Raw genomic sequence first — 17,627 nt, forward strand, 5'->3', positions numbered from 1 at the left:
CTGTTTGTGCTTATTAGTCTTATATGCTTGTATTCATAATTGAAAGTCCTAGAAAAGAAAAAGGAACAAGTGAAGAAAACTCAAAATGCCTAAACATCCAAATAAAAGAAAGTTTCAGAACTTTGAGCTCAAAGAGAGCTACATGTTCAAGTGAGCTCTGTGAGACAAGGCAAAATGCCTTCCTCATAATATCTTAAGCCAGGAATATGTTCTTTGAATTTACAACTTCTTAAAATAGGAGTCAATAAAAAAAAAATGCAGCAAGTGTTTGCTAGTTAACTGGGGAGAAAAATGTTTTTTCTCCTAACACCACATTCAAGCTCTATGTATTGACACTAATTTTAATATGAGGATATACAAACTTGTACCAGAAGAAGTAGATTCTACAATCCTTTATGTAAGTTAACTCATATATGCTTAAATTTGTTATTTTTATGTAAAACAATATTTTTAATCAAATGAAACTATAAAACAAACTGACTCTAAAGTTGGTCTGTACTTCATTTTCTTATAATCTATAATCAGGAAATCCATTCACTCCTGCTTTATAATTTTTGTGCCTTTAAGTGGTCAGAGGAATGTGACATCTGCATACAGTCACGTCTAAATTGATAATTGTCCAGGCAGAGGGTAATTTTAAAACATAGCATGAATAAAGGTTGAATCTGTATATTAGAAGGTTGTTGGGAGGTGGTGTTTCCCACCTCCCGGACCCCTGAATTTAAATGCGACCATTCTCTTTGGTGAATTTATCTTAAGGTGGGACAACAGGCTCAACACAGGCCGCAGCATTCTGAGTGAGGAGGAGGCTGCGGTTTCCCAGCCGGTTTAAATGCAGGCTCTTCTTAGCAGTAAACCACACGCATGTATTCATCATTGATTTTCAAATGATAGGTTTCTATATCACTGGTTTAGGATCCACAGTCTTGCATTCCTGAATCTATATTATGCCCAAAGAATAACAATTTGGTGGCTGGAAACAGAAATGGTTATTATACGGCTCCAAAATGCTAGCTGGCACAATATGCTAGAAACAGCAGAAATTCACTAGCAAAAAGCAGAATTTATTTGTTCTTAAAAATAACTCAATGCTCCAAAAATATGAATTTAAAAGTGTCATCATGGTTCAAAATATTTTACATTTCAGTATGTAAACACCTTAAAATATGTGACTAATCTTCTAAAATGGCATAATTTCCAAATAACAGGAAATATTCCAAGAGAAAAGTAGAAGGCTTTTTAAATCTTTTTTTTTTAGTTTTGAGGTATTTATTGAATGAAAAACTACAATGTATGTTTACTTTTTTCCCCCTACTGATGCCCTGAATAACTGTTTAAATAATGTGGGCAAAAAGACATAGGCTTTGTTGGAATTTCTCAGAGAGTTTACTGTAGAAAATGCAAAAAAAAAAAAAAAAAAAAAAAAAAAAAAAAAAAAAAAAACTTTTCTGAAGGCCTCCGTGAAGCATTTCCATTTTCGCACACTGGCCCAGTGCTTGTCATATCACAGGACAACACATTTCACGAAGCGGTTTTACTTCCTTTTAGCAAAATAACTCCTCCATGCAAACCAGTATCGGCATCTACCGAGCTGGGGTTTTAGTTTCTTCTGATCTATTCAAGCTTCATTGCACTGCTTAACTGATCTTTTTTTCCCCCTTCTTTTGAAATTACCCAGCTAATTTTCCATTTGATTGTTTATATAAACCAGATCTCACACAGACTTAATAGATAAGTGACATATGTCTTCAGTGTGTCCATCTGACCTTCAGCTGACAGCAAAGTATAGAGCAGAATTGACCTTGATGTTCTCATTCTCTTTTTATCCCGTAGAATCTATTAATTCAAACTAAGTTCATAACATATTCACAATAATGATTCAGGATGACATATTAAATATAAAACTCCTCTAAGCACTCCATTTTGTCAAGCATTTTTTTAAAGTGAACATACTCTCTTTTGTTTGTTTTTTTCTTCTAGTGAGAGAAGGTAAATGCATTGTTTGCTGTAACAGCTTTTGCCACGGAATACTGTTCGAATTTACTGTAAAGAAAATTTTGGCGTTTGTCATATTTATCAGCTTTAGAGAATTTGGCTAATTTTCCAGAAGTTTTCTTATAGAAGGGAATTTATATTCAGATTCAACCAACATTTCTTAAGTGACTCCTGTGTGCTCAACAAATGTTTTGGGGGTGTCCAGTTTGTTCTATTTTTGTTTGTTTTTTTTTTTACCCCAGGAACTAGGATAATTTTATTCATAATCCAATTGACAGACTTAATCTTGTGGTTATTTGTTATATATTCAGCCTGTTTATTCATCCATAAAATGAGACAGGTAAATGAAGGGGATATGAAGAACAAACGTGCTTTATGCAGTGTGCCTCAAATATATTTTGTTTCTAAAGATGTTCCCATAAATATCTCCTGAAATATACCTTTGCCCTGCCTTTCCAGTTCCTCATGGCCTCTATCTCAGGCTAGTCTCCAGACTGGTCAAGCTAGTCTCCAGACTGGTCCACACTAGCAAGCCTTACTAATTCCTGAGTATGCCAATGCCAGTAGATCTTTCTGACCACTTACAGGTCTGTGTCATACCTCTACTCTGAAACTTTCATTTCCACCGTATAAACCCAAGGCCTTTTATCCTGGAATTCAAGATCTCCACAAGCCAACACCTGCATCCCTCCAGAGCCTCTGATACCCCTCTCTTTTCATAGGTCCCCTTCTAAACAGGTTCCTCTCAGTAGGCCTTACCAGGCTCTATAAACTCCTACCTCAGCCCTTTCCTACCGCTTCATCACAAACCTAGTGTATCTTCCTATGGCCCTTTCTTTCTTCAAGGCCCTCATCAATTCCTACCTCTTCCATGAACTCTACGCTGCCTTGTATTGGTCTTTATGTTTTCCATCAGTATGTATTGGATTACCACAAAGAGATTTCAGAGCTTTTCAAGCCTGGGGCCTTGTCTTTGCATCCTCACTGGGTAGCACACAATCTCATTCATGCAGGGGTAATAGATACTTGTGTTTTGTAATGATGACAATAACAGTGAGGTCTAATTGTCTCCTTTAGAGAGCTTCAGAAGACAACTGTCTAGTTTCTAGCAAGGATTGTTGAATCAGGTAGCTGATTTCTCTTATTCTCCCTTCGGAGGCAGTAGAGGAAGTCAGCAGATGTCTTTCTGAGTCCGCTCTCATGCCAGCTCTGCTGGCATTTGTAATCAACTCCTCCCTAGCTCTCTTGGTCATATTTTGAAATATGAAAACCAGAGACCTTGGGATATCCACTTTTCTGTTAGTAGGGGGCTGAACATCAGAGACTTAAGAAAACCCTTTCAGTCTTCCCGTTCAATGGCTATTCCTGTGCCTTGGTGAATCAGCACTTTAGCGGGGGCATCATCACTTCATTTCAGCTCCAGGGAAGGAGTTTTGCTTTCTGAAGTTCTGTGAGAGCAGGAAAGCAAGGGTTGTACACTGAACTTAGTGAGGAGGGCAAAGTAGATGGACGAAAAACCATAGAGAGAATTCACTCAGAGAAAAGCGGAACTGAACAGCAAAATGTGTAAGCAGCTTCCCCTCCTCCTGCATGTCCTAGAAATTACAGTCTTGCTGGTATGCCCTTTCTTCATTTAAGGACACACAGACACACAAAATAAAACCCAAACCAGTGAACTGAAAGAGTGAGTCACGCCAGCCAGGCCTCCGCCAAGCTAGTCAATTAAAGTGCAAGACCAGTTCTGTGCTTTTCTTAGACCCTGAACTACTGTCTGACTTTCTTCCTGAATATTTTTGATAGGAAAAAAGTATATGCTGATTTCTGAGCAAGTTGATGTATATTGGCTCTCTTCTCATAAAAAGTTTCTAATCTTCCTTCAGAGGACTATTGAATAATTAAATGGGTTACTTGTCCCATGGAGGTCAAATCAGTCATCCTATGGTTTTGCAATGTGTGTCTTACCATTAAGCTTTTGCTTTTATTCTCATGTTGTGTATTCTTGGGAAACATATTTGACCTAGATTTCTTCCTGAGTGCTTTATTGTTTTTTCTTAACAGGGAACGGGTATGGCAATCCCCGAAACTCACCAGGTCTGCTGGTCTCACCTGGTAACTTGAACAAGAATATGCAAGCAAAATCTCCTCCCCCAATGAATTTAGGAATGAATAACCGTAAACCAGATCTCCGAGTTCTTATTCCACCAGGCAGCAAGAATACGATGCCATCAGTGGTAATACAAAACTACATTTTAAATAAATATTGATAATGTTTTGTATATGTTTTGCTGTTTTTATGTTTGTCTAACTTGATGAATTACTTACATTCTCCCAGAAAATGAACACATCAGTGCCATTGACAGAGCGTTGCTTGTATTTAGCTATTATTTCTGGTAACTGGTTTGCATTTCCCTTTTCCGTGTTAAAAAAAAAAAAAAGTCTAGTGAACTTCACTAGGCTGATGTTCTAGGACAAGAAAAACATTTTCTTTTAAGGCTTTCAATTTATAGCTGGAAAAAAATTACACACTACTATCAGTCAATCTCTATGTCCCATAAGCAGAGTAATAATAGGTAATAAGGTACTTCATAACATAGTATTTTTACAATATTTATTTCCTCAACATGCTGACAATGAAAAAATACTTTCCATAATTTCTAAATGAACTTTCTCCTGTTAATTAGCGAATCCTTTCTTAGATGTATTGCAATGATAATATCTAATATATCACATGCCTGCACACTACCTCAATTCATCTTTCCATATATGTACTTCATGAAAATAGCTGTCTCTCAAAAGCAAATTGTGTTAAAATCCTAGGCATTTTAAGAACAAAGGTTATATTTTACATCAAAAAACAATTGTAGCACCTCTAAGAAAGATAAATAAATACGAAATTTTAAATAGAGATTATATCCCCAGACGCTGTCATTTTTCTTTCTTCTGGGTCTGCATGCCTAAGATGAAGATAATGTTGTGGGACCAAATTCAACAACCAAGAGGCTTACATCAGTGTTCTACAAATTAGCTTTGCTTAAGAGCAAGAACGTTTAACACCAAGATTCAGTAGACAAATTTAGATCACTCTGCAAACACATTTCTTTTTTTTTTTTTTTTTTTTTTTTTTGCTTTCTCTGCTCTGTGGCAAGCTTCAGGGTACAACAGTCCTGCGAGATGATTAGTTTATTATGGCACAGTGCAGATTAATTTTGAATATCAACCAAAAAAATCACATAATATGCAACATTCCCTTCAGAAAAAACTGGGTCTAATAAATACAACCTCCTACAGGGCTACATCCAAGCAGTGTGGGCCGTGCATGGCAAGCCATCTCTATCAACAGATTTATTCCAGGTCCCTTAAAACTGATGCTGTCCCAGGGAATCTGTGATGGGTCAGTTAGGTCCCTCTCTGGCAGCCAGGTGTAGCTCCCCTTCCTCCAGCAAGTGAGGTTTCAAAGCACAGTCTTTTTTTTTTGCCTTCAAAATGGGGTGATGAAATAATGAACATTGAGACACTGACCTGGGCTGAAAACCGGGTAGATTTGTCTTCACATTTCAGACAAACAGCTCATTAAGGGAAACAAAGAATGTCTTTGTAAGGAGTTATCTTTGGAGTCTGGGTTTTAAAACTGTTTAAACTGTTGTGTCTATCGGAAGATGCTTTTCCTTTTGTTGAAAAGATTTTGCCCAATTATAAATATTTATGGACACTAATTAATAAAACTCCTTCCGCATGCTCTCAGTCTGAGGATGTCGACCTGCTTTTGGTAAGTGGTGAGAGCGCTTCCCTCAAATGGCATGTGCAAAGCTACTTTTAGGAAGAGGTGGTAGCTTTGATAAAATTGAAAGATATTGGAAGTTACCACAGTATGTCAACATTGATTATGTTTAAATACCATTAATTTCTGGCATCACTCACAGGTGGAAAGAATGTCAGGTTATTTTTTTTCTGTTTCAATATTTTAGGACAATTTACAGTAAAATTCAAACAAAAATATTCTTTCATTATATAAAACTAAAATATTTCTTCTTCTGGGAATTAAAGTCTCATGATTTTAAGTTTATATGGGCAATCTTTTATCTCTTTACTGTAATGAGTTAAATATTCGCATTAGCTGCTTTGCCATCTAGTTTGAGGGAAGTTTTAGAAGAATCTGAACAAAGTGGTCAGAGCACCACCTGCTGGTCGGAATATAACACGAGCCCCTACTCATTTGCTCTCTGCTGTATGTAGAACTGAACATAAAAACTACCATGGTTGATTTTAATTTTTTAAAAATTTGCATTTGAATAAAAACTGAAACAATGGAAGTACAGTATACATATTTCATCAGTTTTCAACATAGTCTGTTTTTACCCATAATAAAGCTATGGTACTTGTTACTAGTTCTGTTGCCTAGGAGATACTGATGTAATGGGTTACTATGGCAACAGCTGGTCTCTTGAAGGATTGTAAATGATAGGGTTGGCAGAGTTCATAGAGACACATGTTAAATGATTAATTTCATGAGATTTGTACCAAGTTATCTCTTTATGTGCAAAACTAATACTGAAATCTAATATTTTTAACTTGTAAAAATATTCCATCAGTAATGTCTTTTTATTTACTTTAAAAGAATCAAAGGATAAATAACTCCCAGTCGGCTCAGTCATTGGCTACCCCAGTGGTTTCTGTAGCAACTCCTACTTTACCAGGACAAGGAATGGGAGGATATCCATCAGCCATTTCAACAACATATGGTACCGGTGAGTAGCTTTGTCATGTGCAATTAGTACACTAAATACTTTTTATTGAAAAGCAAGATGAAAAAGTTATCTTTTACTCTGTTAGGAAGCTTTATTTAGGGCCTGTGCTGTCCACAGCACTGCAACATTACCATTCTTTACTAAGACAAAGTGAATATCCACGTTTTTCTTTCTTAACTGACTGAAAGTTTTATTTACGCAACCTGAGTTCAAAATAGAAGCACACTTTCAAGAAAATTGAGCTATTTCTTTGATGTAATAAAAAGCTCACTTTCTCAGGATTGTTTAACATTTGTACATCATCAAATATGTACATACCTTTATACTAGATTGTAGTTCTAATAAACTAGAATTGTAGACTATGTTACTTCAAAGCATTCATGGAATACTTATTTTTGGTTTATAGTATATTCCTTTTAAATTAAAATTATCGCTGATGCTTTATCTCCCCTCCTCCCAAAATCAAAAATATATGTAACAATGATAATCCTAATAGAATATTTTGGAAATTGAAAATGTTTATTCCGTTTAGCATTTGATAATTTCTGAATTTAATATTTCCCCTTATTGTTTTATTCTTTTAATCTAGAGTACTCTCTGAGTAGTGCAGACCTGTCATCTCTGTCTGGGTTTAACACCGCCAGCGCTCTTCACCTTGGTTCAGTAACTGGCTGGCAACAGCAACACCTACATAATATGCCACCATCTGCCCTCAGTCAATTGGGGTAAGCAATATTATTTTTTATAGTATAATTTTAGAATGCATTTTAAAAAACAAATGGCGATCTCTAAATATGTGCTTTAATATCCTATTAGAGGGTGTAAAATTCTACTTTATTGAAATCTAAGTGTAATTTTCCAATCAATACTTTTCAAGTAGCTTAAATCTTGTATACCTGTTTTTTAAGAGGACAGCGAGCTCTGTAATAATGAGGTAAATTGTTTCCTTATTGTTTTAGGCTACATTTGTTTCCACTTTTATCAGTGATAGAATTTTTATTTAGTTTTCACACAGTTCATTTGGGACTTAAGAAGGCATTTATAGTATAAGCTTAGATATTTGAGAATCTTTCTTTTTTCACATAAACCATATAGTTTATGCCAATGTTAACCTAATACACATAGGAACAACTAGTCATTTGATATACAAGCTTCATATATTTATAATGTATTCATAGTATAGTTGTATACTTATAGATATTGTATGAAATAGATGTATATAATACTAATTAGTACATATAATACTAATTTCCTAAATTTGGGTATAAAAATAATTTTTGTTTTATGTAGTCGTAGGATGTATCTTTCTGCCCCCTTGTGGTAGTTTTCAGATATGTCTTTATCATAGAAATGACTCCTGTCATTTATCTGTGGAAACGTTCAAACTTTAAAAAGCTCTGAATTCACAATTCACACTACTTCATATAAAACAAATCTTTTTTTAAAAAGCTTAAAACGTAAACTGAAAGCCTGACTGTCAATTTAATAAGTCCAAAATTGCAATTAATCTTCAAAAGAAAATACCAGGAGCATATAAAATATTTAAAGATAACAAGCTTTTATATTTTAAAAATATTCTGTATGCCTAGCCCACTTTTACTTTTCTGCTTAGCCATTTGGTTATCATTAATCAATTAGCTGTATTAGTTAACTAGTTATATATCCGTATTTCTAAGGAGATAGTGAGAATAAAACATTGATTAGTATAAAAGTCACTGATATATACCACAACTTTGTGTCTCTTATGTCTGCTGGTGCCCTCTCTCCCCACCCACTAGCTTTCACATGATACTGATTTAGCATATATTAGTGTTGTGATTATGAAATATTCATCCATACACTGTTTGCTTATGTTCATCCTACCCACTAATCTTTGTCATTGAAAATCTAACCTTTCATTTAAATAGTAAGATAAATTCACATGACACTGTTGCTCAGCTTTCTTGAAAGATAGTTAACTTTGAAGATACATTATGTATTGATCAGCAACAGAGTTTTATCTTTTTAGGACACTTAAATTTTCTCTGGAATGTTAGCTATTCAAGTAGACATTAATTGTGGGAACCTTTTCAGGTAATTATCACCAAGCATAATACCATCCAGGCAACTAAAAAATATGTACATGTATACATATTTTGTGCAAAATATCTACTGCCATGGCTTAGCAAGGAATCCACTGAACATGATTCTTATCAAAAATAAACATAACCGTTTATTTCCCATTTTTTTCACAAAATTAATCCATTATAGGGCTAGATTTCCCTGAAAGTTATCAACATCAAAAGCCATATTATTTTCTCTGAATGTGGCTTTTTTTGTTTTCAATAGTACCTGATAATTTACATTTTTACATATAAACACATATTTATTTACATATTTTAACTCTACTACAATTTTAAAACTCTTTTCTATTACAAAGGAAGAATCTAATTCTCTGCTGCCTCTAATAGAGGTTTCAGTAAATGAGAAAGGAGGGACAGCCCTAGACTAGAAAGGAACTGAATTACAACAGCCAAAGATGAAACATTTTGTTCAGCTCCCGGTTCCTTTCAACACTGAATTTCGTTGTGCTTAATTTGACTCTTAGTTTTATCTGTGAGTTTTAGTTGCACTTAATCATGTCCCTTACCCCTCAAATCAATGGAATGACCCTTCCAGTCCTTTCACTGTTGGCCCTCCTCTTTCTCTGCTTCACACACACTTTCTCTCCCTCTCACAATCACATACAGAGTAGCTTTTTGAAAGGAGGTTCCTTCACATGGACTACCTCATGTTCACACAATAAAATGTTAAACAGGTTTTTTTTTTTTTAAATCCCAAGCTGCAATACTTATGCAAAGTAATTTACATGAGCGTCCTTAATTCTTTACAGTGTAAATCAATATAAAAAGAATTGATACATTTTCCAGGCCAAAGTTGTCTCATAGATTTGTGTTGCGGGCTCACATTCTTTTGGCTAGAGACAATGTTCATGGCAGAGTGGAATATATTTCAGCACCACCAAAGTAGATAATCCCAAAGCCCAAGATGGTTACCACAATTCTTTCTCAAAATTGCAAAACTATAAATAGAGTTCTTCATATTTTGCCCATGGAAAAAAGTTCATTTTGTCCTTTGGAGCTTTAAGTCTTCAAAGCTGTACTTTTAAAACCTAGTATCTGGTTTTATCTAACCAAGCTAAGTAAACAGCACAAATTGATTTGCTATAGGGAGAGAGATGGCTGACAGAGGAACTTGCTATCAAGAGTTAATGAAAGTCCTTTGAATACTAATATTTGATTTAGAGTAACACTAAGTTTTAGTGTTTTTCTAAACTACCACCTATGAAAAGGGCAACCTGTTTTCTGGAAGCATTTCCATACGTCATCTTTGTCGATGTGGGTGTTCAGTACATACTGAGAGAGAGAGAACTCCGAGTAGAGATGACTTATAAAAGGTTAGGTTAAATATAGTTTGATAGTCTAATTTCCAGGTGGAGGCAGTAAAAAATTTGAATAAAACTATCCAGTCATGTTTGATTTCTGAACAATTATGGGAAAGGGTAGGAGTTTTCCCAATTTGAAAGCATCTGTAATAGATGAAAATTTGCATAGAGGACTTGATATGGGTAACTTGCATATCTGGCTTCTATCTCCCCACCCACCTCTTTATCACCCACCCACACATATGCAGTATTTCACAATTATCCAGGTCTATAATTATTCGTGTCTATATTTTGTTCTTAAGAACAAGTAGACCAACATGCTTATATCTGAACCTAGCATATATGCAGTTAAGTTATTTTAATGCTGCTTTTTTCTCTTCAAGAAAATACTTCTTTGTTAACAGATACTAGCCATTCTATTTTGTATCCTATGTCACAGTATAATGAAGCTGAATCTAAGATATCACTTGCATTTTATTACTGTGGATTTAGTCCCCAGAATTACTCAAAATGCTTCATGTATGTTTTCAGTGTCAAATGAAATTCCACCAAAAGATAAATTTAAGCTAGTCTGTTTGTAGAAAGGGATAACCAGTAATTGTTACATCTTTCATGGGAAAGATATGCAGCTAAACCTATACAGACGAGTTAACACAGGGAGATGAAGCAAAGAGGTGAATAATGCAGCTTCCAAAAACTGCGTTAAAGAAACAGAATTTTGGTTATATTATTTTTCCTTACCTTATCTAGATTAACTGTTAGACTGTCCAACTCACCAATTTTTTCTTCTAATTTTCTATGTCACCCTCCCTGTGAAGACACAATCTATATGTCAAAGGGCAAGCCAAAGTATTTATTGATATATCACTTTTTATTTTCAGGCTCCTAATTCATATTCATTATTAAACAGTTGTGTGATTCATAGCAGAAACATTTAATTAAATTTTAGTGATATAGTCTTTCCTAGAGCCAGGAAAATTCTTTATTCCAGAAATCAAAAGACGATTTCCTCTAACATCAAAATGAATCACTAAGTAACTTTGAACCAAGATAAAATAGTCTACCATTATGGATCCTTTTGAAATACAGGAGTTCCCTTTCCCCATTTTAACAAGGCTTATTTAATTAAAATTTTGGAAAATTAGTAAACTGATTAAGACTATAAAATAATAAGCTACAAATAAATAGCTCCAAATATAAACAGGTATTTGAAAATTATATACACTTAGTGTAGTTTCTTTATGTAAATGCTAACACTGCTTTGATTATATAAGATCATAAAAGGTAGAGAAAGAAACGCTTATTAAGGAAACAAATAATTCTCCTTTATATTATTCTCTACATTAGCTCACCTATTTATTAATAGAAGGAAAGTAATTCTTTGCCAGTAGGTGGTGCTTTTGTACAAAACATCACTCAAAGATAAACTCGTTTCCGACTAATTTTATATCACTATACATCTTGAGTTTGTATCACATCTCCCAAAAAGCCAGCCCCAAGTTACTCCCCTTTTTTTCTGAAATATATACTTTTTCTCTCAGTGCTCATAATGACATTGTTAGTCCCAACTAGTTCTCTCCACTGGAAAGCAGCGTAATTACATACATTAGTAAGTAGGCTCGCTTTCCTTTGTTTAAAATGGGTGTGTCTGTATGGATAATTCTTCACTTGGATTCTTCCTCAATAAAAGAGAGTACCGTACTCCCTTGACAATATAGTCAAGTAATCCTGACTCTAGCTGTGGAAGTCAGTGTAATCAGTGTAAGAAGAGTAAAAGCATCTTAAAATTGATGCCAGCAATGTCACTATGGTTTATCCTGATCAAAGTCATTGTGATTGCTCATCTACACTTAAGGGCTTAATGCTTTTTTCCTCTAGAATTCCAAGTTTCTAAATTTTCCCAGATTTTGGAAGAAGGAAAAATTATTCTCTCTGGGAATATATGAGGATTAAGGATTATAAACACAGTAAAATCACACTACATCCTTCTTCGCAACAAGCTTTCCTTAGGCAACACCAGATTCATCGACTAATACCAAAGATACATAAGAGGAGTGGTAGCCTAAGAATTCCATCAGGGAGTGACTAGCATTAATAAAATTGAGGTAATTGTGGAACACAGAGTATTTTCATCTCACCTAACTGCAAAAGGATGAAGAAAGTCAAATTATCAGTTTTAATGGAGTAGAAAGTCTAAGTGTTTTAAAACCAACATTTAAACTTTCTGCAGAAAATTTTCAATTTCCCTCACCTTTTCCCTTTTTTCCACCTCCCATGCTTTTTACCAGATACAGTTATTGTGTAGCATTTGAGTTCTAGTCATTTAAAATTTGAACTCCCTTCACTTTCTCTGAAGACTATGTAACTCCATCTGTATGTGCTTATTAATTAGAGGCAAATATTTATATTGATAATAAGCTTTTAAAATTAATATTCAAACACAAGCATTAGTAAATCAAGGAAGTCTAATTCCAGAGCTAAACACTGTATCTAAAGGCTTAGAAATTTAATTTTTGGAACTAGTCTAGGGATAGAGTCCACGAACACAGAAAATGCTTTTTCCATTGTGTCTTAAACCTTTCTGAAATGGTAAACTGAATGTTTAGGGAGCCTGTCAGAGACTAGAGATATATTTCATGAGGCCTGGACCAGTTAAATATTGTAATTACTACCGGGCAAATCAACAAAGGCATCCTAAATCGCCCTAAGAAGGCGATGCCCTTATGTGCTTCCAAGCACGTTCTCTTCACTCTGGGCATGCTCTGGTGTCTATGCGAGTCTTTAAGCTGATGTTTGATGTAATTGTGAGTTCCTGGGGCCTCCAGGCCTCCTTCATCTGTAACTGGGTTTCCTTTCCTCCTACAGAGCTTGCACTAGCACTCATTTATCTCAGAGTTCAAATCTCTCCCTGCCTTCTACTCAAAGCCTCAACATCAAGTCAGAACCTGTTTCTCCTCCTAGAGACCGTACCACCACCCCTTCGAGATACCCACAACACACGCGCCACGAGGCGGGGAGATCTCCTGTTGACAGCTTGAGCAGCTGTAGCAGTTCGTACGACGGGAGCGACCGAGAGGATCACCGGAACGAATTCCACTCCCCCATTGGACTCACCAGACCTTCGCCGGACGAAAGGGAAAGTCCCTCAGTCAAGCGCATGCGACTTTCTGAAGGATGGGCAACATGATCAGATTATTACTTACTAGTTTTTTTTTTTTTTTTTCTTGCAGTGTGTGTGTGTGCTATACCTTAATGGGGAAGGGGGGTCGATATGCATTATATGTGCCGTGTGTGGAAAAAAAAAAGTCAGGTACTCTGTTTTGTAAAAGTACTTTTAAATTGCCTCAGTGATACAGTATAAAGATAAACAGAAATGCTGAGATAAGCTTAGCACTTGAGTTGTACAACAGAACACTTGTACAAAATAGATTTTAAGGCTAACTTCTTTTCACTGTTGTGCTCCTTTGCAAAATGTATGTTACAATAGATAGTGTCATGTTGCAGGTTCAACGTTATTTACATGTAAATAGACAAAAGGAAACATTTGCCAAAAGCGGCAGATCTTTACTGAAAGAGAGAGCAGCTGTTATGCAACATATAGAAAAATGTATAGATGCTTGGACAGACCCGGTAATGGGTGGCCATTGGTAAATGTTAGGAACACGCCAGGTCACCTGACATACCAAGAATGCTCACAAACCTGCAGGCATATCATTGGCGTATGGCACTCATTAAAAAGGATCAAAGACCATTAAAAGAGGACCATACCTATTTAAAAAAAAAATGTGGAGTTGGAGGGCTAACGTATTTAATTAAATAAATAAATCTGGGTCTGCATCTCTTATTAAATAAAAATATAAAAATATGTACATTACATTTTGCTTATTTTCATATAAAAGGTAAGACAGAGTTTGCAAAGCATTTGTGGCTTTTTGTAGTTTACTTAAGCCAAAATGTGTTTTTTTCCCCTTGATAGCTTCGCTAATATTTTAAACAGTCCTGTAAAAAACCAAAAAGGACTTTTTGTATAGAAAGCACTACCCTAAGCCATGAAGAACTCCATGCTTTGCTAACCAAGATAACTGTTTTCTCTTTGTAGAAGTTTTGTTTTTGAAATGTGTATTTCTAATTATATAAAATATTAAGAATCTTTTAAAAAAATCTGTGAAATTAACATGCTTGTGTATAGCTTTCTAATATATATAATATTATGGTAATAGCAGAAGTTTTGTTATCTTAATAGCGGGAGGGGGGTATATTTGTGCAGTTGCACATTTGAGTAACTATTTTCTTTCTGTTTTCTTTTACTCTGCATACATTTTATAAGTTTAAGGTCAGCTGTCAAAAGGATAACCTGTGGGGTTAGAACATATCACATTGCAACACCCTAAATTGTTTTTAATACATTAACAATCTATTGGGTCAACTGACATCCATTGTATATACTAGTTTCTTTCATGCTATTTTTATTTTGTTTTTTGCATTTTTATCAAATGCAGGGCCCCTTTCTGATCTCACCATTTCACCATGCATCTTGGAATTCAGTAAGTGCATATCCTAACTTGCCCATATTCTAAATCATCTGGTTGGTTTTCAGCCTAGAATTTGATACGCTTTTTAGAAATATGCCCAGAATAGAGAAGCTATGTTGGGGCACATGTCCTGCAAATATGGCCCTAGAAACAAGTGATATGGAATTTACTTGGTGAATAAGTTATAAATTCCCACAGAAGAAAAATGTGAAAGACTGGGTGCTAGACAAGAAGGAAGCAGGTAAAGGGATAGTTGCTTTGTCATCCGTTTTTAATTATTTTAACTGACCCTTGACAATCTTGTCAGCAATATAGGACTGTTGAACAATCCCGGTGTGTCAGGACCCCCAAATGTCACTTCTGCATAAAGCATGTATGTCATCTATTTTTTCTTCAATAAAGAGATTTAATAGCCATTTCAAGAAATCCCATAAAGAACCTCTCTATGTCCCTTTTTTTAATTTAAAAAAATGACTCTTGTCTAATATTCGTCTATAAGGGATTAATTTCCAGACCCTTTAATAAGTGAGTGCCATAAGAAAGTCAATATATATTGTTTAAAAGATATTTCAGTCTAGGAAAGATTTTCCTTCTCTTGGAATGTGAAGATCTGTCGATTCATCTCCAATCATATGCATTGACATACACAGCAAAGAAGATATAGGCAGTAATATCAACACTGCTATATCATGTGTAGGACATTTCTTATCCATTTTTTCTCTTTTACTTGCATAGTTGCTATGTGTTTCTCATTGTAAAAGGCTGCCGCTGGGTGGCAGAAGCCAAGAGACCTTATTAACTAGGCTATATTTTTCTTAACTTGATCTGAAATCCACAATTAGACCACAATGCACCTTTGGTTGTATCCATAAAGGATGCTAGCCTGCCTTGTACTAATGTTTTATATACTAAAAAAAAAATCTATCAACCATTTCATATATATCCCACTACTCAAGGTATCCATGGATGGAACATGAAAGAATAACATTTATGCAGAGGAAAAACAAAAACATCCCTGAAAATATACACACTCATACACACACACGCACAGGGGAAAAAAATAAGAAAATCATTTTCCTCACCATAGACTTGATCCCATCCTTACAACCCATCCTTCTAACTTGATGTGTATAAAATATGCAAACATGTCACAAATGTTCTTTGTCATTTCAAAATACTTTAGTATATCAATATCAGTAGATACCAGTGGGTGGGAAAGGGTCATTATATGAAAATATGAAGAAATAGCCATATTAGTTTTTTAACCTGCAATTTGCCTCAGCAACAAAGAAAAAGTGAATTTTTAATGTTGAAGATAAAGTAAGCTAAAGTACCAGCAGAAGCCTTGGCTATTTATAGCAGTTCTGACAATAGTTTTATAAGAACATGAAGAGAACAGAATCACTTGAAAATGGATGCCAGTCATCTCTTGTTCCCACTACTGAATTCTTATAAAGTGGTGGCATGATAGCGAAGGGATAATCTGAGAATTTTTTAAAGATGATTTAATGAGAAGAAGCACAATTTTGATTGTGATGAGTCACTTTCTGTAAACAATCTTGGTCTATCTTTACCCTTATACCTTATCTGTAATTTACCATTTATTGTATTTGCAAAGCTAGTATGGTTTTTAATCACAGTAAATCCTTTGTATTCCAGACTTTAGGGCAGAGCCCTGAGGGAGTATTATTTTACATAACCCGTCCTAGAGTAACATTTTAGGCAACATTCTTCATTGCAAGTAAAAGAACCATAAGTGGCATTTTACACGGCTGCAAGTATTGTTATATCTAATCCTATTTTAAAAGACTTTTAGTAATATGAAGCTTGAATGCTGGTAACAGTGATGCAATATACACAAGCTGCACAACCTGTATATTGTATGCATTGCCGCGTGGAGGCTGTTTATTTCAACCTTTATAAAAATTGTGTTTTTTAGTAAAATGGCTTATTTTTTCCCAAAGGTGGAATTTAGCATTTTGTAATGATGAATATAAAAATACCTGTCATCCTCAGATCATTTAAAGGTTAACTAAAGTGAGAATGAAGAAACAAAATTCCAAGACACTTTAAAAGAATGTCTGCCCTCACACACTTTTATGTATTTGTTTTTCTTACATGCCCATCTTTTAACTTAGAGATAGCATTTTTTGCCCTCTTTATTTTGTTGTTTGTTTTTCCAGAGAGTAAATGCTTTGTAGTTCTTTCTTTAAAAAACATTTTTTTTTTAAAGAAGAAGCCACTTGAACCCTCAATAAAGGCTGTTGCCTAAGCATGGTATACTTCATCTGTTCTCGTTTGTGCCATCTGCCGTGATGTCGTCACTTTTATGGCGTTAATTTCCTGCCACTACAGATCTTTTGAAGATTGCTGGAATACTGGTGTCTGTTAGAATGCTTCAGACTACAGATGTAATTAAAGGCTTTTCTTAATATGTTTTAACCAAAGATGTGGAGCAATCCAAGCCACATATCTTCTACATCAAATTTTTCCATTTTGGTTATTTTCATAATCTGGTATTGCATTTTGCCTTCCCTGTTCATACCTCAAATTGATTCATACCTCAGTTTAATTCAGAGAGGTCAGTTAAGTGACGGATTCTGTTGTGGTTTGAATGCAGTACCAGTGTTCTCTTCAAGCAAAGTAGACCTGGGTCACTGTAGGCGTAGGACTTGGATTGCTTCAGATGGTTTGCTGTATCATTTTTCTTCTTTTTCTTTTCCTGGGGACTTGTTTCCATTAAATGAGAGTAATTAAAATCGCTTGTAAATGAGGGCATACAAGCATTTGCAACAAATATTCAAATAGAGGCTCACAGCGGCATAAGCTGGACTTTGTCGCCACTAGATGACAAGATGTTATAACTAAGTTAAACCACATCTGTGTATCTCAAGGGACTTAATTCAGCTGTCTGTAGTGAATAAAAGTGGG

General features: G+C 35.0%; 1 protein-coding gene across 39 annotated transcripts in view; it reads left to right on the forward strand.

Annotated features, from left to right (window-relative positions):
• The window catches only part of MEF2C (myocyte enhancer factor 2C), a 182,564-nt gene extending 165,642 nt beyond the window's left edge, over nucleotides 1–16,922 (forward strand). For 26 of the 39 annotated variants that reach the window (XM_050795460.1, XM_050795457.1, XM_050795452.1 and 23 more), the window contains 5 exons: nucleotides 4,054–4,226; nucleotides 5,738–5,761; nucleotides 6,611–6,740; nucleotides 7,330–7,465; nucleotides 13,030–16,922. In XM_050795460.1, the coding sequence (XP_050651417.1) occupies nucleotides 4,054–4,226; nucleotides 5,738–5,761; nucleotides 6,611–6,740; nucleotides 7,330–7,465; nucleotides 13,030–13,351 (785 nt within the window). In that variant the 3' untranslated portion in view covers nucleotides 13,352–16,922. The remainder of the gene's footprint in view (nucleotides 1–4,053; nucleotides 4,227–5,737; nucleotides 5,762–6,610; nucleotides 6,741–7,329; nucleotides 7,466–13,029) is intronic. The other 13 variants (XM_050795483.1, XM_050795493.1, XM_050795482.1 and 10 more) reach the window with 3 other exon arrangements.
• The last annotated feature ends 705 nt before the right edge of the window (nucleotides 16,923–17,627 follow it).

The sequence above is a fragment of the Macaca thibetana genome, chromosome 6 (assembly GCF_024542745.1).
Source record: "Macaca thibetana thibetana isolate TM-01 chromosome 6, ASM2454274v1, whole genome shotgun sequence".
NCBI classification, from domain to species: Eukaryota; Metazoa; Chordata; class Mammalia; order Primates; family Cercopithecidae; genus Macaca; species Macaca thibetana.